The sequence below is a fragment of the Guyanagaster necrorhizus genome, assembly GCF_019112545.1.
Source record: "Guyanagaster necrorhizus MCA 3950 unplaced genomic scaffold BT62scaffold_14, whole genome shotgun sequence".
NCBI classification, from domain to species: Eukaryota; Fungi; Basidiomycota; class Agaricomycetes; order Agaricales; family Physalacriaceae; genus Guyanagaster; species Guyanagaster necrorhizus.
In genome coordinates, this window is record NW_025064893.1 from 1,217,065 (window position 1) to 1,239,310 (window position 22,246).

Genomic DNA, 22,246 nt, shown 5'->3' on the forward strand with positions numbered 1-22,246 from the left:
TACATAATCCTACCTCCTTCCTATAATGATCTACAGCACACCAAGCAAGGCCGATACCAGATCGTGGGCCTCCTAAACACATAACATATAACTTTCACAGGCCAGCAGAGGATCTTTGACAATCTGTGCCATTTAAGAGTCGAAGATGGCTCCAAAAGCGAGAACACCCCTGCTGCGGAGACCATAGATGATTTTCTCCGTCAATTTCTGGTTCGAAATGACACAGACACATTCCGGCTTGAATTCGTCAACAAATCGATTTGTGAGCTGGATGATGTTAGGTTTGCCGTGCTTTCGAGTATCTTAAAATATCCATCAGTGAAATTCAAGAAAGTTAAAAGCTTAATGCGAACCATATACAACAGCGCCAGGACTGTTTTGCAAAATCATGTTAACCAATGGATCACCGAAGGTAGCACGAGTGTTCGGCGCCATCCAGAAAAGCTTGTGGTCCACTTTCCCACTCATAATATGAGGCGTGAAGGGAGCAATGCCGCTTCCGGTGGCCACAAACAACACCCTCCTGAATAAAGGAATGATCCGTAGGGCACCACAAGTGGGCACACCCCGTACGTAGATCTCCTTGGGAGGATTAGTGATCATCTCTGTAGTCCAGTCGCCGGCTTGGGATATAATGATGGAGAAGCCCGGCTGTCCCGGGATGGCAATAGTGGCAAAACTATGCCATTCATTCAAAGGATCTGTGGAGAATCTCTGGAAGGAGCCAGGGACGGGGTGTGGGCCTGTAAAACAGTCAAAACGATTCGAAATCGAAAGACAGAAGCATACCATAGTCAACGAAAAGTTGGACAGCGTGGTTGGAGAGCACAACACTGCGAACAGGAACTTTGCGTAGTTTCATCCAAGGGAGAATGAGGGATAAGCTCAGAATGATCATCAACCAAAAGGCAGCCGAGTGCACAAGAGCAGAACCTAAGGACTTGTCGCCTTTGTAATCGTTGGTTAGCAAGACGACCTGCAGATAGACGTTGAATGATAGGCAGTAAGTCTTCTTGATGGAATACTAACCTGTGCCCAAACGAGTGCAGTCGCTGTCCAGCCCAAGAAACGGTGTACACGTTCAAATGCGTCATGGCGCTTGATCCGGAGTGTCGGGTATGCAAAAAGGACAATGCCAACCAAGAAAAATAAGATGATGTAGGTGAGTACTACGGTTGCCGTCGACGTCTGATGAAAATCGAGGTCAATCTGCAGGTATTAAGCTAACATGAAGGTCAAACTAACCCCTTTGTGATTAACACGTTCTCGAGTAGCTTGAACAGCGAGAAGAACAAGCCATACTACGGCCGAGAATGCCGTACCAGAATGTATGCCTCCAAGGTGATACACTCTTGCAGCGGTTTTGCGAATGAAAAAGGGCCAGCTAAAGTTGATAGGTAAAGCTGTCAACAAAGAACAAGGTTGATACGGTAACAGACTCACGACTTGGGGACTGAGCAAAATATTAAGAACAGGGTGTTGATCACAAGCTCCTGCCTCATGAGAATAGCAATGAAGATATTCGCGACCGTGACTAACGCAATTTTCTGGGAGTGGTACCCTCGGATCGCGTACGAGACAAAGACGCCCATGTTAGTGATGAATGCCACCGAGAACAAACGACGGTATATCGAGAACGCTTGGAGCCTCGCGTTTCGCACCAGACGTGGCTGGACCTTCTCGGGTATGACGTCCTGCTCATAGCCGTCCCACGGATTACCAGCCTTTTCGTCCACCAATTCTTTAATCTTGGAGTGAGAGTCGGAGTGGTGCACCGCCATGTCTATGGGACTATGGGGAAGGGTGATATGGCTGGATGAGTCCATAGGCGCGCTGTTGCTCATGTAGGTTGCGAGAGAAACTACAGAGGAGGAAACTTGAACTCTATTCTATTTATCGGAAACAAAGTCCGTATCGGCGAGATACCCCAATTGACCGCGCAGGACGAAAAGAGGAGAACGAAACGCGAAAACGCATGCAAGGATGATGGTGTGCCGTCAACGATCTTGATGCTTTCGGTGACTGCCCTGCACGGTTTCCGGGATCATTATGAACTAAAAATGATGTTCTGATCTTCAGAAGGACTTCGGAGTGTTTCCTTTTCCCTTTACTCAAGCGGGCAGTTTCTATACCATGTGTGGCCTGAAACTCATCAACCCCCAGTCATGATTGACACAGAAAATGCGTACCTTGTCTGGGCTTAGAGGCATATGCCAACGACCCCAGATTTTTCATACCGAAAACCATTGCGCCAATGGGTATCCATATTACTATCGGATTCCTAGATAAAGACAACTGATGATGAAGGTGGCTCGGATGTATGACCGAGCAATATGCTCATTCATCTTAAAAGGTCCGGGTACACACATCATGTGCTCTCCCCGAGGATGGCGATGATGAACGAACGCCAAGGACATGAGTTCCTGCAAAGCAGACATTGTCTCAGTATCGGGATTGTTACTAGAACAATGCTCACCTTCGTATGGTCCGGCATCCGTATAAGGATTATCGAATGCAACGCAAACAGCATAATACCTAATCTGCTGTACAACGACTTAGACCGAAGCTTGTGAATACTGTTGAAAATTAAAATTCGTTGTGAAAGACTCAGGGTAGGTACCATATACGGCGTTCGGCCGTATAGAGGGCAGGCCGTCAACCGTCAAAAAATTTGGCCTTGACGGTACGGTGATGGCGACGGCCATCATTACCGTATATGCTCCGACGGTTTCCTATAGAAGCAGAGGACAGAGTTAAATATAGCAGAAACGGACAGCATTCGTCGTTTTACGGCCCAAAACGTTCACTACCTGTATAGGACCCGTATGGTCCAAAATGAACTGAAACTCTTTAACGGTATGGATACGAGACCCCTACAGCCGTACCGCGACGGGGCGAAGCACTATTAGCAGTCACTGAGAGGTTTCATTAGTTCAGCTAGGAATATTCTGTCAGAAATATACCCCAAATTAAAAAATATATTTTAGCTCCAAGGACAGAAACTTACTACAGCTGAGATGAATGGCAGTTACTATGAAGTAACCGAAATGGCGGTGCAATTGAAACCTCTGATGTCTCCGTAAGCTCCAGACAAGACGGAGCACACTGAGCAGAACTAAGATCACAAACAGGGCTGTGACATGTCAAAGAAGTAGCAGAGAGATTAACTTCGGGCCGTCAAAGTGAAGCAAACCAGAGGTCGTGGCAGAACGAATTTAAAATTGAACGTGAAGATCATTATTCGTCGGCTTTATCCGAAGCTGAATTGAGGTTTGAACAACTCCCCAACCCTGTCTTCTGTAGCGCTTCATTCATGCCGTGAATGAACAGTTCCTGCAATTGGCGGACAGGAACTTATACCATTCCATTTGAGATAAAGAAAAGTGAATTAATAGTGTCCTTGACCCGGGAGACTAATAGCGTGAAATCTACGATCCCCAGGAAATGGAGATAATCTGAAGACCTACGGTACACATTTGTGATAAGGAATCAGTGCAACCCGGGAGTGTCGAGCTGCCAGGAATAGCATGAAGACAAAAGGTTGGATACATGGATACATCTATTAGGCCTTAGTGTCACAACTGAGGATACTGTACTTTGCACCGCGGTGGAGGCCCATGCGACTGTGCCAAATCGGGCCAAACCTCTCATCGGAAAGTGCTAGCTGAACAGCGGTAAAGACATGGAGAACTCCGCCTCCTGGCACATGGGTCCTCTGTACTTACTGTTTGTCGCCTCGCACGTTTATCACGCCGCCTCGTCGCCGGTGCCTTCATACGACACTCCAGGGCCATGCTAGTAAGTTATATAAGCCAAAATGCCTAGCAGAAAACCACTGTGTTCACACCAAGAATGTTTCCAAGCCGGTCTAGAATCTTTTCAATCTACTCAGTGTATATGCACTTGTCGAACGGGAACCTGATCTGATAGGACCTTTGGGATAATCATACACACTAGTCTGTGAGCAATAGACTATGTCTCCACATCAGAGGGTTCATGGTCAAGCTTAGCCTCCGGCACCGGAATAGTCGATGCATCTCGTCGTCATGAGGTTCAGTATGTTCGAGGGTGGTTAGAGCAGATGAGGACAGCCCTGAAATACTGGTCTTGAAGTTTGTGCTGACGAGAGTTAGTATTAATGGAGCAAGAGCGAAATTGTAAAAGGTTGTCAAAAGCACAAGAAACTTTTTGCTGATGGTAACATGTACGGATCAGCGGTAAGCGTCGAGAAAGGGAATTCTTGTTTCAAGGAATGATCCCCTGTTGTGTAAAACTACCGCAAGGCCCCGAAAAGCCATCTAGCGGAAGAGGAAGGACTAGGTAAAATAGAAAACAGATCGTGTTCCGACCAGCACCATAACATATGGCCATCTGTTGACTTCAGAGACAGTCAAGAACCAGATGGCCCTCACGGTAGAAATCCAAGTCCGCCTATACCGATTCTATGATAACCGAATTTCGACTGATAGCTGATATTTAAGGGCCTTCATCTTAATATTTCAGTTGCTGATAGAAAGGTATCATCACAGTGATAAGGCTCTCTGTATCTGAGTTGGTGACTCGCAGAAATATAGACCATCAGACGGCATCACAGACGCTCCGATTAGGATAGTGACCTAGGATTGGATAGATGTTGGTGAAACTCTGTACAAGACCCATCCATACCTATCCTGCATTTATAGATGGCAGGCCAAGAATTGGATTTACATCAAGGAGTCTTGAAGGAACTTCTGAGAATGTATGCGCAACAAGTGCCGAACAGTCTCGAATTGGACTACAATGGTTTTCTCACGTTCACGTGTGTTTGCAATCTGACAGGCTCTTGCCTGATTGAAGTCTCTTCAAGCTTCCATTTTTTACTAGTCCTGTCCTTTGGTTGACTGATTTTTTTGAATCATTTCCATTTTAGTATACAACAACTACAAATTTACAATCCGCCTGTGGTGCAGGTAGGAAGAAGAACGATAAGTTCACTGTAGTATATATTCGTTGAGGTACCGGTCTTAATTCCGAAAAGATAGGAACGGTTCAAATTGCGTGTTGAACCAGTTTCTGAAAAATTTTGGTGTACGTCCCGACCCGCAGTGTGCGGTGAATGTCCGACCCTAACACATCAACCATCATGCAAGAACGAGTGAATAAAAAGTCGGCGCAGAATAAACAAGGTACCCGCCAGTGTCCCAGCGCGACGATGCCAGATAATACTTTTAACCCAGTGTGTCCTGACAACTCGGCTTGAACCATCAACATCTTCTAAAGGAGATGGCTTTGTCATATAGAGTCTGATAAGTTCTCAATATCTGTTTACAATTCCGATAACCTTCTTTTTCAGCTTCGGAACCTTTATCTCCAATAAATAGCCACTAGAGTCCGCCGAGCTTCTATGGGAAGGAACTTGAAGGTCATTTTTTCATCCCCATGTTGACATTAATACTTCAATTAAATTTGACACGATAGCTTTCGGATTTCATGGCTAAGAGTATGAACTCGCTCACAAAGGCAGTACTGGCAGTTTCGAATTTGTGAGCATCTATCTATTCAGTCTTCTCCGACATGACCTCGTTCAAAGTCGGATAGAGACTCTTTGGCTGCTGGCACTTTCATCGTCCTTTTCTCCTATGGTAGTGATCTAATATCAACATTAAATTCATGTGTTTTCATGCGCCGAGTGAGATTCCTCACAGACTGGCTACCCTGCCGCAAGAAAGGTCATGGTCTTGTTACTTATCGTTCTTCCAGGTTTTTCGATAAACCTGAGTCTCGGTCTCAGTCAGGTACGTGTTCTATCATATACTATCAACACATTCACTTAACGTTTTTACCAAGAATATCATACCTAAGTTACATTGGTCCAGGATAGTGTATGGATCCCGGAATGCGAAAGCAGTCGGACTTTTGATTTCTTGGCCTCGGACGAACGTTCGGCCCAGATCTCATCTCATCCCATCCCATCACGACACGGTACCTTCAGGCACGCTGGACACAAGGATACAGGTAACTGCACTACGAAACCTAATCCTCACTACCATCTAAACAACCTCCAAGCTGCGCTCACGACCGAGAAACCCAAGACCGAGCAACCCAAACTGTTGTAGAAGTTAAAAAGTAGAATCATGACCGAACCTCGCAACTTACTCGGCGTCAGTCTAATGATACTCATCACACAGAGATTCGAACTCGTTTCGTTCTCTTTCCAAGATCTCTAGGATGTAATAATCTGGATCCTGGATTCGGACGTATGGGACGCCCAAACAATTGGTTCACAGCCGCATGCATGCACAGTCCATTCGTTCTCAGGGAACGACTTGTCCGAAGGTAATGCCCGGAAAGATACGTATCAGTGCTATCATTCTGTTCTTGTTGTTGAGAATCGGTTTCGTGCAAAATGATCATGCGTCGCCATTGGCACTTTCAGGATCGGCAGGTTCTTTGTTGGGATCATCATGATTATGGCTGTTTGTCATTCGCAGCACAATACGAAGAGTCTCTTATGTTTGCTACATCCTCAAGACAAGTACACTGGAGATGTCATTCTGACAGTCTACGACAGAACTGGGCGACACGAAGCAGTTCTTACTCCAATGTTTTGATGCACGAGAAGAGGAAACAATTGCGCCCCACTTGCAAATTCCCCAGGAGGACTGTTCCCTGAATATCGACCCGTCTCTGAAGCTGATTTTCTCTCCTATCATCGTCCGTACAGCCGGCGAACCAGCTGAGTTCTTTGCCGGGTCGTAGGAGATACTAGTATCCCCGTCTGCTACGATCCTTACTGTTGTCAATCTTGACATGTCTCTGTGATTGATGTCTCGATAAAACGGTCCAGCTTTTATGTCGCACGTTCTCGGCGCTGTGAAGGGGACTTAATTCATCGCCTTAGGACAGCTCTAGGCTGCAAGTCACGCATATGTTTTTGTAATCATCCTTGCAGAATTACTCAGCTGAAAGTGTATCACGTTTTTTTGTTCAACCCGCACTCAGTGGAGGGCAGCGAACCATCTGTGTTGTTCCGGAAAAGGTACGACGACGCCGTTGTATACATCGGGTTGATGATGTGTCCGAATATATTCACACGGGAAGATGAACATTTTCGAGAAACCTGAATTTGAGCACAGCTGTCATGTTTTGGGAGCATCGTTTGGAGGTTGGCGAACTTCGCATTTTGGAGGCATCTGAATCCCGTGCCGCAGGGATACATTTCGGGAGCACCCAAATTTTATATAAAATCTGTGCCGAGATCTATCTCCCAAAAACGTCACTTCGTTGCACAGATTCTGGTTGCCCTCAAATTCTCATCCTTCTGGTGTGAATATTTGAAAAACTGAGTATTTGTGGACATCCATGCGGTGTAAAGTGGATCGGCCATCCTCCGACAGATACATATGTGTATGTATAACGGAAGGACGACAGTGCCTGAAATCATCTTTGAAATTAATTACCACGAGTTGTAGCAATAGAACATGTTTTCGACACACAAATTGAGACCCTGGTCAGTACTGTCAGTTCCCATGTTACTTCTACAAGATGCGTTATTTTCCATCAAAACACACGGTAGACTTGCTTTGTTGACACCGCCTAGCAGCCAAAATATGAACCTACAAAGATAACTATTCATGGTTTCCGCTGATAGAAGCCTTGACTGATGTGGCGGATAATGATGACACCTATTATCGGGGCGTAATCACTTGATGACTTGCAAGGACAGCACAGATAAGCTTGCCATACTACCGGGAGTAACCCAAGCTAGGACAACGATGCACCCAGTGAACCAAATAGTGATGTGGCATACCACAGAGAATTTCTTGATAGGAAGGAGAGTGACAAAGACTCTGCTGGTTCGACGTATGATCCTGCTTTGTCTATGGGGGTGGAATAGATATGCCTACCTAGCTACGTGAACCGTGCCTTGACTTTTTCCAAGTCCATATCAGTAGAGCTCCATATTTTCTCGGTACCTTCCACATTCTCCTTGAGCTGACCAAGTTTTTTCAGCATACGGATACCGCAATCAGGTCCGAGTGGTATCCTCGTCCAATTCTCATCTAGCTTCACCTCACCCGTTACAATCTCAAACAATCGTGCTGATAGTTTCTCGGCATCGCCTACTTGTCCGTCTTGGATATGCTTTTCATGATACAACTTTGTCAGGCCGTCGTATTCGGGATACATTGCAAACGATGCAGATGAAGATGTGTTGAACGCGGTGGTGAGGAAATTAGTGGGAAAGAATCCGGGTGCGACGCTGCGGACGATAATACCGAATTTAGAGACTTCTCGTGCAAGCGAGTCAGTGAATGCTAAGGGGCACACAGTCAGCACAGATCAGAACCGGTAAAGAAAAGCATACCATCCAGGGCGGCTTTACTGGCGTTGTATGCATCAAAAGGTGGGTATCCGTCAAAACCAGCAATAGAAGAGAAGTTTAATATCCATCCCGAATGAACCTCGCGCATAAGAGGGATGAATGCTTGAATTAAAGATATTGGTCCGAAGACGTTGGTCTTGAATTGCGACTGAATATCATCGGCCCTATCAACACGATACATCAATAGATGCCAATATCATCAAGTCCAACAAGACGCACAACAGAGTTTCCACAGGACCGGTGAGACAGTATCCGGCATTGTTGACAAGTACATCGACGCGTCCGTAAATGTTCCACGCACTCACAGCAGTCTCCTTGATTCGAGAATCTGACCAGTTGAGATCAAGGGGCAGGGCTGATGCAGTTTTGAGTGAGATAGGCAACTTGTTGGTATCTCGAGCGCATGCAATCACCTTGGATACTGATGATTAGGCTGCTGCGGCCAATGAGATGAAACAGCAAACCTGGTGACCTTGACCAAGGACATATTCAGCGATCGCCAATCCTAATCCAGAATTGGCACCTGTTATCAACCAGACTTTCGATGTGGGGGACATGGTCAAGCTGTTGGATGTCGGTACCCCCCATGGTCCGTCTTTATATCCTCCTGGACCACGACGTCATAAATGATGCGCTGAATAATGCATCTTTTCGCGAGTCAAAAAAAGAAGGGGCCGGGATCGGAGAGTTGACCCACCTGAAGGTCCCACTTGGTTATTACTGTGATTATGAACGTCGCTTCCTACTCCAGCCCAGAAGGAAGAAAGTTATGTTCAGATTCGAAAGTGGCTGTTGTAGAAAAAAGATTCGGGCATCTAGCGCGAGCAGAGTGCTGGAAGTTCAATTACAATTTTGAAATAGTTAACGGAAGAATTTTTTGGCATTCTCCACGTGAGTTCCCACGACGCGCGTCACGGCACGGTTAGACCTGGAAGTAGTGAGAACGCTTACATTCGACGCGTCGAATCGGATTGATAATATCAGGCTTACAAGGACAAAGCTCTGCGAGCCGAATGCAATCCTTCTTGAGCCTCACACTCGCTCATGTAGTGAATCTCGTTATAACTGTTTACATACGTCTTGACAGTAAATGCGCTTCTTTTGTGAGTGGAGAGAGCGATTTGGACTTGGTCATAAACAAGGCTTTGCGGCGCTAGTTTATGGGCGCCCCTTGAGTTTACGGCGGCTAAGGCTGTTTCGGGGATCTCGGAGTGGCTTTGACGCTTGGTATGCTCGGTATATGACGAAGCCCGCCAGATTGTCAACCTATACGTAAATGGCTATTATCTAGCAAGGTGATCCACTTGAGTTCCTCGGCCTTCACACCTGCGCCTTTTATTAGCCACTCGTTCACAATAACCCTGTGACCACGGTGGGGCAGAGGGAGAAGTAGCTGTTCAAATGGCACCGCTATAAATCTTGGGTCGAATGGTATCTGACTGAAAATCCCGGTCAGTCAGTGTATGCCATCTCCATGGTTGGGACGCAAGCCAGTATCGAACTTCTATCCTCCGCTATTGAGATATTTCCTTACACTGGGAGGAGGAGCATCCACATCAACAATACCTTCATCGCTGCTAATCACTTACTTCACATTGAGATTCTCAACACCCTGGACACAGTGAAACGTGCAAATGCTCGGCCTGTTCCACATCACAGTTACACTCATTTCCAAGTACAGTAGTCGCATGTATGGATATGGTCAACCCGGGGACATTTGACAATTTTGAATAATCGGACATGGTGATTGAGTAAAACGAACTTATATATCGCCCATCATTCTTTGTCTGTATTAGAATGAGTGGGGATTTATCTTATATTATTGCAACCAAAAACTCACAAAAGCGGCGGTGGTTCACTTAAAACACTGTCGCCACCGAGCATTTCCCTAGCCCAGACGTCTCGGATGAACCACCCTATATGTCCCACCAAACATCCTATGAGATCTCCGGCAGCTGCCTTCCATGTCCCATTGAGGACCCACGAGAACGCCACCAGTGCGAACGGCAAATATGGGGCAGTTATAGTGACCAGCCCAAAGAGGCTGATCGGCGTGGATGGATGCCTCCGTGACCACACGTATATGGGAACAAACGCCAATGACGAGCTCAAGAACGGCAAATTAAACATTGGGCTGAGAACTAGGAGGAGCACCGCTGAGAAGATCAAGAGATAAAGGTAGCTGGCTGGACGGTGCGCGAAGCTGCTCTCTTCAAGCATTCTGCTGTAGCGCATAAAGAAGAAGAGATGAAAGATGAGGTCGAGGGAAAATGTGCCAAAGTAGAAGAAGGTTGTGAGGGCACGCCAAGGTTGGAGGTTAGTGAAGGCGCTCTTCGGAGAGAAGTATAGCTGAAGCGGAGTCAGCAGTTGACATTGCACGGCAAGGGAAGTTAACACAGCGGCCAAGAGCCATGACCGGGTTATTGGAGGTATCTGGGTAATCCACGCCTCGATTCCGACGGGCATGGTGGATGAAAAGAACGTGAACCGCGACGTGTAACGTGGCCTGAGGTCATTATTTGGCTGAAGCTTGTAAGGGACGCTGCATTTATTTAACTGTTTCATTTCTGCTGCTACTCTGAAGATAACTTTGATTCATTCTGCTTCGCCTTTACTCCTGCAATTTTTCCTACTCGATTAATATCTGTGTCCTGGTGGAACATGGGGGGGAGGGAAAGCAGGTAATTGTTTGGCAGGGACGTCTGAAGTACCAGAGGTAAATCAACAAGGATTTAACGCATCTTCATCAACATCTCCTATACCGTTAGCAGCTCCTCTTCGTTCGTTCTTTTATTTCCGTGCTTTATCTATCTTCTTATCTCTCTATTATGTCTCTCACCCCTCCTCTTTCGCCATCATCAATTGCACCCATCACCCGTACCATTGCCATCATCAAGAACCATGCGCTCTCGCACCGTTTCGACATTGAGCCCCGTATTCAGGAAGCAGGATTCGAGGTATGCTGTGCTCTGGAACATCCACAGGCCATCCTCACAATGAAAATAGATCGTCAAAGAGCGTCAAATGGAATTCGATGTCGATTCCGACCCTGAGTACCTCTATGAACTCTTCGGAGATGATGCTGATTCTCTGGGAGAGTGCGTAATTCTCTCTGATGACAGTAATATGCGAACTTAATCGAAATAACGCGATTTAGAGGTCCTGTCTGGGTCTACGTACTTGAGCGCCGCCGTGCCGTCGAGGTTTTCCTTTCATTGATGGGTCCTTCCGATCCAGCCGAGGCTCCGCCTCATTCTCTTCGTGCCCTCTACGGTCTTTCAGCAGCCCAGAATGGTATAATGGGCTCTCCCGATACCCATGCTGCTGAATTGCAGATCTCCTCCCTATTTGCTTCCTCACCGCCGTTCCCTATTTCCGACCTACCATCCGTGGACAGCGGCGTAATTGCCAGCCCCACCAGCGGCAGCCTTAAGTCTCCACCTTCAACTATCGGCAGCAGATCCGGGAAAAATACTCAGTTCAAAGCTCGCGGCCTCCCAGCATCTCACGCAGCACCGGATATCGTACCTCGGACCACCAGAGCGGCCTCATTGCGAGCTGGGGTCGTCGTTGCACCTTCGGAAAACAAACATCGAGTCCCTCTGTCCAAGGAGCGACTCGCTAAAACATTTGCTAATGTACCTGGCCATAAGCGCGCCGAGACTATCCAGGTGGCTTCAACGAACGCGCCAGCAATCAAACCACGCATGACGAGGGCGGCCGCATTGAGACTAGGTATACCACTTCCGGAGGCATCTAAGAAGACTACGCCGCCTACGGCCAACGGAACAAAACCGAAGACAGATGCCATCTTCGAGGGTATACCGGGTCATAAGAGGCGAGAGACAATTAGTGTCCCATCACTGGCTACTCGACCGTCTCTTGCCCCAAGGATAAATAAGACTTCAGAATTGCGAGCGCAGAAGGATAGTGCGCCGCCGACGTCATTCATGTGTAAAGTTATCGCTCAGTCATCCTTGGAGAAATCCTGATTATTATATATAGTTCGGCAGCCGACCACACCGAAACGACCCGGATCTGCGAATAGCCTTTCCCGGAGTACGTCTCGTACGTCCTTACACTCGCATCCAGCGGCGTTATCTCGCGCTACGTCTGCGATGGCTGTCAACAGAGTACATCAGGATGCGGCATTAACGAAGGAGCCTTCCAAGACCTCTGCGTCAAAGGTCACAGAGCAACCAAAGAAGAAAGCGCCCCGTCCTAGTAGTATCTCTGCACCGGCGATTGTTCCACGAACAAACCGGAGTGCGGCATTAAGGGCGGCTCAAAAGGAGGCCGAGACGGCTAAGATGAATGGTGCGGGAGTGAAAGTACGGGCAAAGTCTGTCATGGTTTAGATTGAGGTTTGGGTCACTTTAAAAAATTTAAAGATCGCGCTGGTCGCTCGTTTATGAAGAGGAGCAAATCTTTCCGTGACTCGAATCGGTCCAATATGTGTGGACCTTTCTAAGTCCAATCCCGTTTTACTTTTTTCTGTCTTGCGATCTGCGACTCATTATGCGCTCATCTCACTTTCCTATTACTAATTCAAATTTTTTATGTTGTTCATTTCATGTTATTATTCCTCTATGTTTATAGCGAGGGTCGTTTCTCGTATTTCTGATGTACATTGGTTACTTTATTATTATATGAAGCTCTAGGTTATATATTATGGAAAGATGGCGGCCTACCGCAACGTTGCAATTAGAGAGTTCTTAATTCAATCATACATGAAAGAAAGGACACATAAATTACGGTAATAATATCACAATAGACTGCAACGAGCGTGAACGGTATGTCAAACGAATGGTACGAAAACAGAGTACAAGATCCAAAAGAATGTGTTGGGCAATACATTGAACAGCGCCCCTGGAAATGAGCCACAAAGACTCGATCAGCCCGAAAGAAAAGTCCCTCAGCATTCCGATATTGGCCCCATCGTCGTCATGTACCGCCGATGCTTCTTCAGGCCTGTTTTCTGCGTAGGGAAAGCAGGAGGCGAAACCGGAGGAAAGACATACTGTCCTTTCAAGTGCTTCATCAGCCTGTACATCTCATAAGGGGCCATCTCCATCGATGTCGTCGGCACCTTGGGGGGTGGCGGTACGTTCCCCTTGAACACGGTCATTGATCGGGGTGGGAGCGCAGAGCCTTCCCGCGTCCTGGCATGCATCTCTCTCGAAACGACAACAAGGAGTAAAATAATTATGCACATCCCCACGATGACCATTTGTGGGAAGAATCCGATCGTGTCTGCAGAAACGGTTAAGGCAAAGAGAAGGCAAAAGGAAGGAGGCACACCAATTAAAAATCCATCCAAACCTGGCGCGTCAGGCATGCTGTTCCTCAGCTGTGGGAGTGCCACAAGCATTGCCCCCACAGAGACAAGGTGCTTGAGCACGGGTTTCGCGGTATGCAGCCGGCGGGCCAGGATAACATGACCGATGCAGACGTGTGTTAAGATCCATGAGACGATGAACAGCAAGAGCGCAATTCCACGGGCATCCGTCGGGCGATTGATGTGCATGTCCAGATCTCTTGTCGGAAGTCTCGTGCCATCAGCCAAGTCCGAGTAGCTCTCCACATCTGTCGAGTCGATGTCGAAGCTTGCTGTCAGCGCCATCGTAGCGAGTTTGCTTATAGTCAAAGTTTGGTTGGTCGTCCCCGATACGGCATGCAGGGTGCTTGAGAGGTAATATGTGTCAAACGGATAGAGCCGGGCTTTGCTCACGTCGAGGACGTGGTCGCTATCGAATTGCACAAGGTTCTGTATGCTAGAGATTTGCGGTGAGGGGACCATTTGGTGAAGAAGAAAAGAACGAAACGAACTTTCTCCGTAGCCCAGTATCTTTGTTGAATGGTATTTCGGTAGGATTGTAGGTGGCTGTTGGCTGTGGGTCTCTATATGCGCGCATAAGGACAAGCTCCTCTTTGAAAACGGACGAAGACACAGACCCGTCGACGTATATGTATACAAGCTCATTGGGAAGCCCGCAGTTCTGGCTACCATGCGAACCCTCTGAACCTGGGAGCACATTGGCCTGTCCACACGCCATGATAGACCACCGAATAGTAATAGAAGGCTCGTCAACATCTACATCGACGTTGTCACCGATCAGAACAATCTGAATTTCTCGTGAGGAATTGCGGTAATAGTAATTAAGGAGAATACATACACCAGGACTAACGTTGTCCAACATATTCTTGAAAGGCGGATCTCCTGCATCAGCACCATTGAATACGCATGATATGGTGCCAATGAAGACAAGAGAAAGAATGATACACATGCCAAGTTTGAAGCTTTGAGGTATCGAAGTCGACGCCTGGCCATGGAGCAGAGGGATAGCAGAGCGGGATTTTGGGGAGGCAGCAGGAGGCGTAGATGGACAAGCTGTCGCAGCAGCTGATGGTGGGACATCGCTTTGTTCCCGAGGAGTTAGATGAAAAGAGCGAAGTCTCTGGAACGACTGGCTGAGATGCCCGCGATGCCCGAAGGAAGTCATCCTCAAGGTGGCGCGACGGGGAGGATGAGATGGGAAGGGTAAGGTGGGGCAGGCGAGATGTCCTGTGTATATAGCCAATTTACGGGGACCGCCACCATGTTATGAGGCAGTCAGAATGAAAATTAATTCCATTGAGAAGCTGAGATCGACATTCGTGACGAAGTTACTGTCAGACAGATAGATCTGGGCGGACATAGAGCGGTCGTAAACGTGTTTCAACGTTCAAAGGCAGTGAAATATTGAAAGCCATTTGCACTAAACTGTGGCAGACATCGAGGGACGTGCATGTATCGTTTCAGAAGGTATATCTGTTCCAAGGATAACCGCAGAGCACAGAGTACTGCAATACTTGATGCAGGTTAGTGGGTTATTGATATCTCGCTTCCGCATATTCTTGAGTCTAACCTTTGACGGCTCAATAACGCCATGAACTGGAATAAGACGGTGAATCTTTGTATCGTGTGTCCATGCCAGAGATGTATTAGGATGCCAAGTCGTTCATCAGAATCGGCGAAGCAGTCCAGGGGTACCTCTCCGTTCGAGTCGTCGTCAGGAAAGCATGGCGCTTTTGATGTTTCTTCGACTGTCGTAAATACGAAATTGCCCTATGAAACATGAATGGATGATACATCATGGAGAATCGTACTTACGTAGGCGTAGACTTGACAATCGAACAACTCGGGAAGGCCGCTCAGGTTGATCAACTGAGGTGTAGACTGATTTGATATGTGTAAGGCAAAACGCTCTCTCGGCGGTGAATGACTGGGAGGTAATAAGGTAATATCTTGGATTGCACGACTACCTGCATGTTTGGCTGGTTTTATCATAACAGTGAGGACTGTAACTTTGACTCGGAGATGTTTTGCGGACTTCACCGAAGCTTCGGATTCGACCTTCCGTGACCCCGTTACTTTTCGCGAATTGTCACGCTCTTCCTTGGTATTGGGCAGGGTGCCAAACACACGTCCAGCTTCCTATTGTCCACCATGGCTGCCTTGAACAAGCTTGCCATTCGAGGAATTCGATCTTTTGATGACAAGCAAATATCTGTCATTGAATTCTTCACTCCCGTAACCGTTATCGTCGGACACAATGGTAGCGGAAAGACGACAATTATCGAATGTCTTAAGTATGCCACTACCGGAGACCAACCTCCCAATACTCGAGGGGGCGCCTTTGTTCATGATCCCAAGATGGCGAACGAGAAAGAAGTGAAGGCACAAGTCAAACTACGATTCGTCTCTGCGAGTGGGACGCGCATGCTCGCTGTCAGGAATCTCAGCGTTACGGCGAAGAAGACGTCGGGTTTGACAATGAAGACGCTTGAGGGTATCTTGGCGCTGGCGGATGGCAATGCAGAGAAGGGTAGCAAGGTGCGCCCCACACATCACTCTCACTTATGTGTAACTAAGTCAGACGTTCAGAGAGGCGTCATCTCTACGAAATGCGCTGAACTCGATACAGAGATCCCTCAGTTGCTAGGAGTTTCTAAGGCTGTCCTTGAAAATGTCATCTTCTGTCACCAAGAAGATTCTTACTGGCCCTTGGCGGAACCTTCGACGTTAAAGAAGAAATTTGATGATATTTTTGAGGCTACGAGGCAAGTGATTTCGTCATGGGCTATCGTTGAGGGAATTGCGTTTTTCTTGGACGAGAACACACCATTCCGTGACCTTAAGGAGGGGGCCAACGTGGATGCATTCCCGTTGCATGTTTTCAGTCGCGAAATGGAATTCAGACCTCTAGGCTTCTCGCCCAAGAAAATCGAAACTTAATCACCAGCTACAGTGCTGATATAGCTCTGCAGGTACACCAAAGCTCTCGACTCCATCAAGACTCTACGAAAGGAGCGTGTTGCCGATCTCAAGGCCGAAAAAGAACATCTAGAAGGTCTTCGTCGCGAAAAAGGCCACGCGGACAAGCTTCGAAAAACTATATCTGATTTGAATTCTACGATTGCTAGCAAGGAGATTGAGTATGACGAAACCAAGAAGAAATATGATGAGATCGTAGTGGCCAATGCCAAGTTCTACGAGTATTCTCTCAAATTCCGTGAGGTCTTCAGTGAAGCCGAATCGTCAACAAAGAACAAAGCAGTACTGGAAGAGCAGCTTCGGGATGCCAAGATGAATCTCCAGACTGAGCTTCCTGGTATATATTTGTATCCTTATCCATCTCCATATTCCATGTTGATCGTTTGAAAGGTAGCGAAGAGGATCTAAAGCAGGAGCGGAACAATCTCTCAAGCGAAATCGAGGCCGGAAAACAGAAGAGAGATCGAGAGCAGAATAACCTTCGCGACCTGGAAGATGACGTGGCCAATAAGCGCAAAGAACATACTAAGCTGGCTAGCGAACGGGGCCAGCTCATTGCTGAGGCTGAAGTAAGTCTCTGTACTTCTTTCTTCTCCCGTATCAACTTCTACAGAGCCAAAAACAACGTATTGCCGATCGTGAACAATTAATTTTTGAAATAAGCGAAAAACACGGAATAAAAGGATTCAGCCACTCGCCTTTGCAAGGTAGCGATATTCAAGCCTTTATTTCTCGTTTGGTAGATCTGCAAAGGTCGCATAAAGCTGCTGTCAATAAACATAAGGTATGACATGCACAGGTGGTAATGTTGAACCTCGTACTACCCGTCTTTTAGGCCGAGCTAGCTGAAAAACGCGATGAATATACCAAGAAGCACATGCAACTTACGAGTCAAGCAGAACAACACAAAGCGACGCGAACCAGTTTGCAGGAACAGATTGTACGTGGCTCTCTTCTCCCCTTACCCATTTCTCTCTCATGTTGTCTCAATAGGCGGAGCAGCGGAAGAAGATAAGAGAAGATGAGCGGTTCTTGGATAGTTCCGAGAATTATGAGATAGAGCTCACCACCATGAAAGACAATATTGAGGATAAGAGGAGACGACTGGAGAAGCTGAAGAAGAGCCTCAATGAATCTGATTATGATGGACAATTGGCTGAGAAAGCCACCCAGGCGCAGGATCTTGAGCGCCAGCGTGAGTCTCTCAGTGGCGAGCTGACTTCATTAAGTAACCAGGCTGAAGCACGCGTTGCTCTGGATCTCAAGAGGGGAGAGGTCAAATCGAAGACCGCCGACATGAAGCATGCGTAAGTCATTGCAGGACCCCGAGCTTCATTTACTGATTTCGTCTACTAGGATCGACAACATCAACGAGAAGTATCGTGCCCTTACCAAGAAAAACGCGAACACAAATACTGTAGGGACTGATGTGGACCGACTCTTGACGTGAGTTTCATTGTTGGTCGACAAAGAAGTTTGTTGCTGACCGTATCTTGTCAGCGAGAAGGAAACCGAATGTGTTGAGTTGGAAGCTAAAGCTGGTAGCGCCAACCAGACGCTGCAACATGCAGAGGCCACATTTTCCAATCTGCAAACCCAGCTAGAAAAGAAGGAAGCTGAGCTGAAGAGTATGTTGATCACGACTTTTCATAAATAAGTACTGATATATATGTGTAATGTGCGCAGGGGTTGAAAAGATTCTAGCAGAAAATCTTGACCAACCGCTGGAAAAGGCGATCGCGGATGTCAATTCCGAGCTGAAATTCCGAAATTCGTAAGAATTCGTTTCGTGCTTGTTTCTCTCATGGCTTCATGATGCACAGACAAGTTGGATCCTACCAGGTATACGAGAGCCTGTATGACATCGGAAAGGAGTCCCAAAGATGTTCTGTGTGTGACCGTCACATGGATGCCAAAGTGTTTGCAACTTTTGAGGCATTCGTAAGTCCATATCGCGGTGGTTTTGAAGCTTGATTGAAGACGCCAATTCCCTTCTAGCTTAAATCTCAAATGACGAAGAGTGCCGATGTGTCCATTGAAAATGAACGGGATCAGATTAAGGAATGGCAAGGCGAGCTGGAGCGGTTGCAAGCTCTAATGCCCATTGAGAATACCAAGAAGCAACTGAAGATGAAGGATATTCCCGCGTTGCAAGATGAGATTGAGGAGGTGGAGGACAAGGTAGCTGACGCTACTACCAAGGCTGAGAAGGTTTGAAAAATGTCCAAGAAGAACACATACTGAAGGACGCCTACTGATGTATTTATAGGCCGAACAAGAACTTGTGGTCGTCAAAAAGCAAATAAAAGACATTCAAGGCCTACAGATTACTGCCAGGAACGTCTCTCGCCTCCAAAAAGAAATTGGGCACGCAGAGGAAGATGTGGAAAGCTACGAAAAAGAACTAGCTGCCACCGGCACCACCAAGACAATGCGTGACGTTCAGAACGAGCTGGATGAGATATCCACGAAGATGTGAGTATTCGCTTCTCCTTTCTAACTCCAGTCGTCTCACGAAATCGGACCTAGCCATGCACTCGACCGGGAGAAGTCGCAGATAATAAAAGAGAAGGATCGCCAGAATAACCTGTATCGTGCTATCGAGGGCGATGTTCATAAGATGGAGAAAGACGAATGGGACCTTCAGAACAAGATCAAGGAAAGGGAGGATACTCATAAGCGGGTGGAGTCTATGAAAGAAAGCATAGAGACATTCAGTAAGAGAGTCAAGGTATGTCAAAATTCCGATGACTTCTGGTTGTAATATATGACTGATGTTTTGTGTTCAGGATGCCGACGCTCAGTTAACGGAAGCTCAGGGACCCATCGATGCCCTCGAAGCAGACTTCAAGGTCACTGAGCAGACTCTGAACGCCCAAATCACTGAAGCCCAAAGTAATGTGCAAGCATCCAACCAGAGCAACGACAGACTGGAAAGCATTCACAAGGATGTCGAGAGGTACACAGATCACGTACAGCATCTGATTTTCGTTCTAATTCAAGTCTGATTCCTAGGTATGTCACGCAAAGGCGAGCGCAGAAACTTGCGGAGAACGAGAGGAAGAGCGAACAGGCCGACCTGGATATCAAAGAGTGCATGGACAGCCTGCAGAAATCCCGCGACTCGATCACCCGACTTGATCGGGAAATCGGTGGTGGGGATGCGAAGAGGGCGAACTTGCAAGAGAACATACGCATAAGGCAGCTAGCGCGACAGGTCAAGGCTATACAGGATAAAATCGATGGGCTCGATTTGGAGGCGGCTGCTAGAGCGCGAAGGAATTTCGAGGAGAAGTATGGGCCTGAGAAAGAGAAGGAACAGAAATTACAGGCGTCGGTGTGTCGTTTAGAATCAAACTCTATCTTCGTTTTTCTGACTTTGTGATTGAAGTACTCCCATATTGCTGGAGAGTTGAGTTCTCTGAGGGCCCAGCTGAAGCAATCGGAGAAGGATATGAAGGAGTTCAAGGAGATTGACACCAGATATACTGATCAATTGGTCAAAGTGAAGGTGTGTGGTTATGGCAGTGTGCGAATTGGTTGGTACTCATTGCATCTGTCCTCAGATGTCGGATGTAGCCAACAACGACTTGGAGTTATATGCCAAGGCTCTGGACAAGTGCGTGTCTCCTCCGGCGTAGCCACGACACCTAATTTTGATTCTATGACAGCGCCATCATGAAATACCACGGTCTGAAGATGGAAGAAGTTAACGACACAATGAGGCATCTTTGGAATAGGACCTACCAGGGAACAGGTATGTATGTAGCCTGTCTCTCTGACTGATGCTGATTGCTTGAAACAGACATCGATGGTATCAAAATCCGCTCGGACGTCGAGGGCGGCGCTTCAAAACGTTCCTACAATTATCGCGTACGGCATTCCCCCCCTCCCTTGTCCGCTGGTACCTATCCTGACCTCAACTATAGGTGGTGATGACGAAAGACCAAGTAGAGATGGACATGCGTGGCCGCTGCTCCGCTGGCCAAAAGATGCTCGCATCCATCATCATCCGTCTGGCCCTCTCCGATTCCTTTGGTCAGAATTGTGGTATTCTGGCGTTGGACGAGCCGACGAACGCTTTGGATAGGGAGAATATCGACGCGCTGGCTGATAGTCTTGTGGAGTGAGTCGTCACAACATATGTCGGTCGATGCTAAACGAGTCATAGCATCATCAATGAGCGGAAACACCAATCAAACTTCCAGCTTATCATTATAACACATGACGAGACGTTCCTTGCAAAGCTCGGGCAGAATAACATTATGCAGCATTATTGGTATGTGGATTGAGCTGTCCGTCTTGCTGATATTCTTATGATCTCTTTCCCCCTTCGTAGGCGCGTCTCGAGAGATGCTCGGCAGAAATCTATAATTGAGCGGCAGAATTTCTCGGCATCATGATATGATATTTCTTTGCTTCATCTATACTTTTTTATGGCTATTGTATACTAACTAATCGTGTATTCGTCTACTGTCAACAACGAAAGAACTCCTAGGAATACATGGTAGGTAATACCGGTGTAGAAGATACGGATATTATTAGTTTACTCTTGTTTACCTACACCTTTCACCGCGCCATTGTCCTCCTGTATCCGGATCCTCACAACTTACCCTTTTACCACCATCTTACTATTTTGTATCTTGACTCTCTGCTTGCAATACACCCCATTGGCATGTGTATATCTTGGGTCAAGGAACCTCATAAGGTGTAGTAATTCTTACATTGAGCCTGGCTTCAGGAGTCATTCAGATTCAATAAGCATCCTAGAATAGAACTTGTGCATATGAGCTCCGGTTAGTGCATGATATCCCTCTGGCTTCATATTATTATTAGATGACTGACAAATGATTTAGTTGTTCACAGTTCATCAATGGACACTGTGACTGATCTCTTCTACTGAGTTGCTGATGTCAACCAACTTGGGCCAACTATTTATGCTTGTTTTACCCAGCGTAAAGATGGATTCCAGGGGTAGGGAGTATTTTCGTAGGCCTCCGCACAAATCCCCAAAACACACTCTGACTTGGCTAACATGAAGCTCTACTTTGTCCATGAAGATGAGCCATTGGTGCTGTCTCAGTTTCAGTGCCAAAGATTGGCTGAAGCTGATTCATGAGAGACATTGGTGTTGATGTCTCAGACTTATCCCCATCTTCATCCCGCACCCCCAAGTGAGATGAGCTCCACTCTTTCACCATCAGTCATGCTCTAACCATAGATTCCAGGCATCAAGGCTTTGCCTCTTTTATTTATTGTCAGCTAATTCTCATTGCCTGGTGAGACTCTGCCTTCACTACCAGCTTATAAAAGCTCACCCATAGTCTCCTAGCCTCATCACTTCTAACTAGTTTTTCTTATTGAGTTCTATTGCATTCTTCAGACTGAGGGCTGTCAAGCTCTTGTAATAGCCAAATTGCATTCCACTTTCAGGGCAAGCAGCAGAGATCAGCCAAACTTGGCCCATGTGAGTGACTCCATCATTGCTGATCAGCTGACAAAAAACAAAAACAAAGATATATAGACATTACATTGTCTCATCTTAAAGAATATGAGTATCTTAG

The 22,246-nt window shown here is 46.9% G+C and overlaps 9 protein-coding genes across 9 annotated transcripts; 4 read left to right on the plus strand and 5 right to left on the minus strand.

The window, feature by feature from the left end:
• Positions 1-132: 132 nt before the first annotated feature.
• On the minus strand, positions 133-1,781 carry BT62DRAFT_896397 (uncharacterized protein; the record flags this gene model as incomplete). Its single annotated transcript, XM_043183256.1, has 6 exons — positions 133-302; positions 354-743; positions 790-976; positions 1,030-1,188; positions 1,246-1,384; positions 1,444-1,781. The coding sequence occupies 6 exons, from the start codon at positions 1,779-1,781 to the stop codon at positions 133-135; spliced, it is 1,383 nt and encodes a 460-aa protein (XP_043039265.1).
• A 252-nt stretch (positions 1,782-2,033) lies between these two features.
• Positions 2,034-2,724, minus strand: BT62DRAFT_178775 (uncharacterized protein). Its single transcript, XM_043179943.1, has 3 exons — positions 2,477-2,724; positions 2,190-2,423; positions 2,034-2,142 (listed from the first exon to the last, which is right to left on the minus strand). Exons 1-2 carry the CDS (start codon positions 2,621-2,623, stop codon positions 2,271-2,273), a joined length of 300 nt encoding a protein of 99 aa, XP_043039266.1. The 5' UTR covers positions 2,624-2,724; the 3' UTR covers positions 2,034-2,142; positions 2,190-2,270.
• A 4,826-nt stretch (positions 2,725-7,550) lies between these two features.
• Positions 7,551-9,244, minus strand: BT62DRAFT_932937 (NAD(P)-binding protein). The gene is made up of 5 exons (XM_043186448.1): positions 9,063-9,244; positions 8,830-9,012; positions 8,585-8,778; positions 8,348-8,529; positions 7,551-8,297 (listed from the first exon to the last, which is right to left on the minus strand). The coding sequence occupies exons 2-5, from the start codon at positions 8,920-8,922 to the stop codon at positions 7,891-7,893; spliced, it is 876 nt and encodes a 291-aa protein (XP_043039267.1). The 5' UTR covers positions 8,923-9,012; positions 9,063-9,244; the 3' UTR covers positions 7,551-7,890.
• A 625-nt stretch (positions 9,245-9,869) lies between these two features.
• BT62DRAFT_920435 (Der1-like protein) lies at positions 9,870-10,831 on the minus strand (the record flags this gene model as incomplete). Its single annotated transcript, XM_043184218.1, has 3 exons — positions 9,870-9,900; positions 9,955-10,008; positions 10,206-10,831. The coding sequence occupies 3 exons, from the start codon at positions 10,829-10,831 to the stop codon at positions 9,870-9,872; spliced, it is 711 nt and encodes a 236-aa protein (XP_043039268.1).
• Positions 10,832-11,108: 277 nt separating this feature from the next.
• BT62DRAFT_932939 (uncharacterized protein) lies at positions 11,109-13,068 on the plus strand. The gene is made up of 4 exons (XM_043186449.1): positions 11,109-11,322; positions 11,372-11,463; positions 11,523-12,319; positions 12,371-13,068. Exons 1-4 carry the CDS (start codon positions 11,194-11,196, stop codon positions 12,721-12,723), a joined length of 1,371 nt encoding a protein of 456 aa, XP_043039269.1. The 5' UTR covers positions 11,109-11,193; the 3' UTR covers positions 12,724-13,068.
• Positions 13,069-13,280: 212 nt separating this feature from the next.
• Positions 13,281-14,868, minus strand: BT62DRAFT_896493 (uncharacterized protein; the record flags this gene model as incomplete). Its single annotated transcript, XM_043183262.1, has 4 exons — positions 13,281-14,139; positions 14,195-14,256; positions 14,305-14,490; positions 14,542-14,868. The coding sequence occupies 4 exons, from the start codon at positions 14,866-14,868 to the stop codon at positions 13,281-13,283; spliced, it is 1,434 nt and encodes a 477-aa protein (XP_043039270.1).
• An 896-nt stretch (positions 14,869-15,764) lies between these two features.
• Positions 15,765-16,875, plus strand: BT62DRAFT_178960 (uncharacterized protein). The gene is made up of 3 exons (XM_043179944.1): positions 15,765-16,241; positions 16,293-16,468; positions 16,668-16,875. The coding sequence occupies exons 1-3, from the start codon at positions 15,855-15,857 to the stop codon at positions 16,753-16,755; spliced, it is 651 nt and encodes a 216-aa protein (XP_043039271.1). The 5' UTR covers positions 15,765-15,854; the 3' UTR covers positions 16,756-16,875.
• On the plus strand, positions 16,876-20,670 carry BT62DRAFT_178961 (uncharacterized protein). The gene is made up of 18 exons (XM_043179945.1): positions 16,876-17,019; positions 17,073-17,251; positions 17,296-17,466; positions 17,518-17,622; positions 17,676-17,989; positions 18,039-18,128; positions 18,183-18,310; positions 18,369-18,456; positions 18,506-18,623; positions 18,681-18,893; positions 18,952-19,157; positions 19,212-19,413; positions 19,472-19,641; positions 19,698-20,019; positions 20,074-20,193; positions 20,249-20,301; positions 20,354-20,439; positions 20,488-20,670. Exons 1-18 carry the CDS (start codon positions 16,995-16,997, stop codon positions 20,616-20,618), a joined length of 2,721 nt encoding a protein of 906 aa, XP_043039272.1. The 5' UTR covers positions 16,876-16,994; the 3' UTR covers positions 20,619-20,670.
• A 426-nt stretch (positions 20,671-21,096) lies between these two features.
• BT62DRAFT_179176 (uncharacterized protein) lies at positions 21,097-21,575 on the plus strand. The gene is made up of 2 exons (XM_043179947.1): positions 21,097-21,478; positions 21,539-21,575. Exon 1 carries the CDS (start codon positions 21,187-21,189, stop codon positions 21,394-21,396), a length of 210 nt encoding a protein of 69 aa, XP_043039273.1. The 5' UTR covers positions 21,097-21,186; the 3' UTR covers positions 21,397-21,478; positions 21,539-21,575.
• The last annotated feature ends 671 nt before the right edge of the window (positions 21,576-22,246 follow it).

What these genes read in the sequence shown, in the direction of transcription:
- BT62DRAFT_178775 (XM_043179943.1), bottom strand. Translation starts at nt 2,623, where the DNA reads ATGGTACCTACCCTGAGTCTTTCACAACGAATTTTAATTTTCAACAGT. An exon ending in GGATGCCGGACCATACGAAG is followed by an intron (nt 2,424 to 2,476) that starts GTGAGCATTGTT and finishes TCTGCTTTGCAG; the next exon opens with GAACTCATGTCCTTGGCGTT.
- BT62DRAFT_932937 (XM_043186448.1), bottom strand. Translation starts at nt 8,922, where the DNA reads ATGTCCCCCACATCGAAAGTCTGGTTGATAACAGGTGCCAATTCTGGA. An exon ending in TCCTTGGTCAAGGTCACCAG is followed by an intron (nt 8,779 to 8,829) that starts GTTTGCTGTTTC and finishes TCAGTATCCAAG; the next exon opens with GTGATTGCATGCGCTCGAGA. An exon ending in CAGTAAAGCCGCCCTGGATG is followed by an intron (nt 8,298 to 8,347) that starts GTATGCTTTTCT and finishes TGTGCCCCTTAG; the next exon opens with CATTCACTGACTCGCTTGCA.
- BT62DRAFT_932939 (XM_043186449.1), top strand. Translation starts at nt 11,194, where the DNA reads ATGTCTCTCACCCCTCCTCTTTCGCCATCATCAATTGCACCCATCACC. An exon ending in TTCAGGAAGCAGGATTCGAG is followed by an intron (nt 11,323 to 11,371) that starts GTATGCTGTGCT and finishes CAATGAAAATAG; the next exon opens with ATCGTCAAAGAGCGTCAAAT. An exon ending in GCCGCCGACGTCATTCATGT is followed by an intron (nt 12,320 to 12,370) that starts GTAAAGTTATCG and finishes TATTATATATAG; the next exon opens with TTCGGCAGCCGACCACACCG.
- BT62DRAFT_178960 (XM_043179944.1), top strand. Translation starts at nt 15,855, where the DNA reads ATGGCTGCCTTGAACAAGCTTGCCATTCGAGGAATTCGATCTTTTGAT. An exon ending in ATGCAGAGAAGGGTAGCAAG is followed by an intron (nt 16,242 to 16,292) that starts GTGCGCCCCACA and finishes TCAGACGTTCAG; the next exon opens with AGAGGCGTCATCTCTACGAA. An exon ending in GATATTTTTGAGGCTACGAG is followed by an intron (nt 16,469 to 16,667) that starts GCAAGTGATTTC and finishes GTGCTGATATAG; the next exon opens with CTCTGCAGGTACACCAAAGC.
- BT62DRAFT_178961 (XM_043179945.1), top strand. Translation starts at nt 16,995, where the DNA reads ATGAATCTCCAGACTGAGCTTCCTG. An exon ending in CATTCAGTAAGAGAGTCAAG is followed by an intron (nt 19,414 to 19,471) that starts GTATGTCAAAAT and finishes TTTTGTGTTCAG; the next exon opens with GATGCCGACGCTCAGTTAAC. An exon ending in TATGCCAAGGCTCTGGACAA is followed by an intron (nt 20,302 to 20,353) that starts GTGCGTGTCTCC and finishes ATTCTATGACAG; the next exon opens with CGCCATCATGAAATACCACG.
- BT62DRAFT_179176 (XM_043179947.1), top strand. Translation starts at nt 21,187, where the DNA reads ATGGTAGGTAATACCGGTGTAGAAGATACGGATATTATTAGTTTACTC.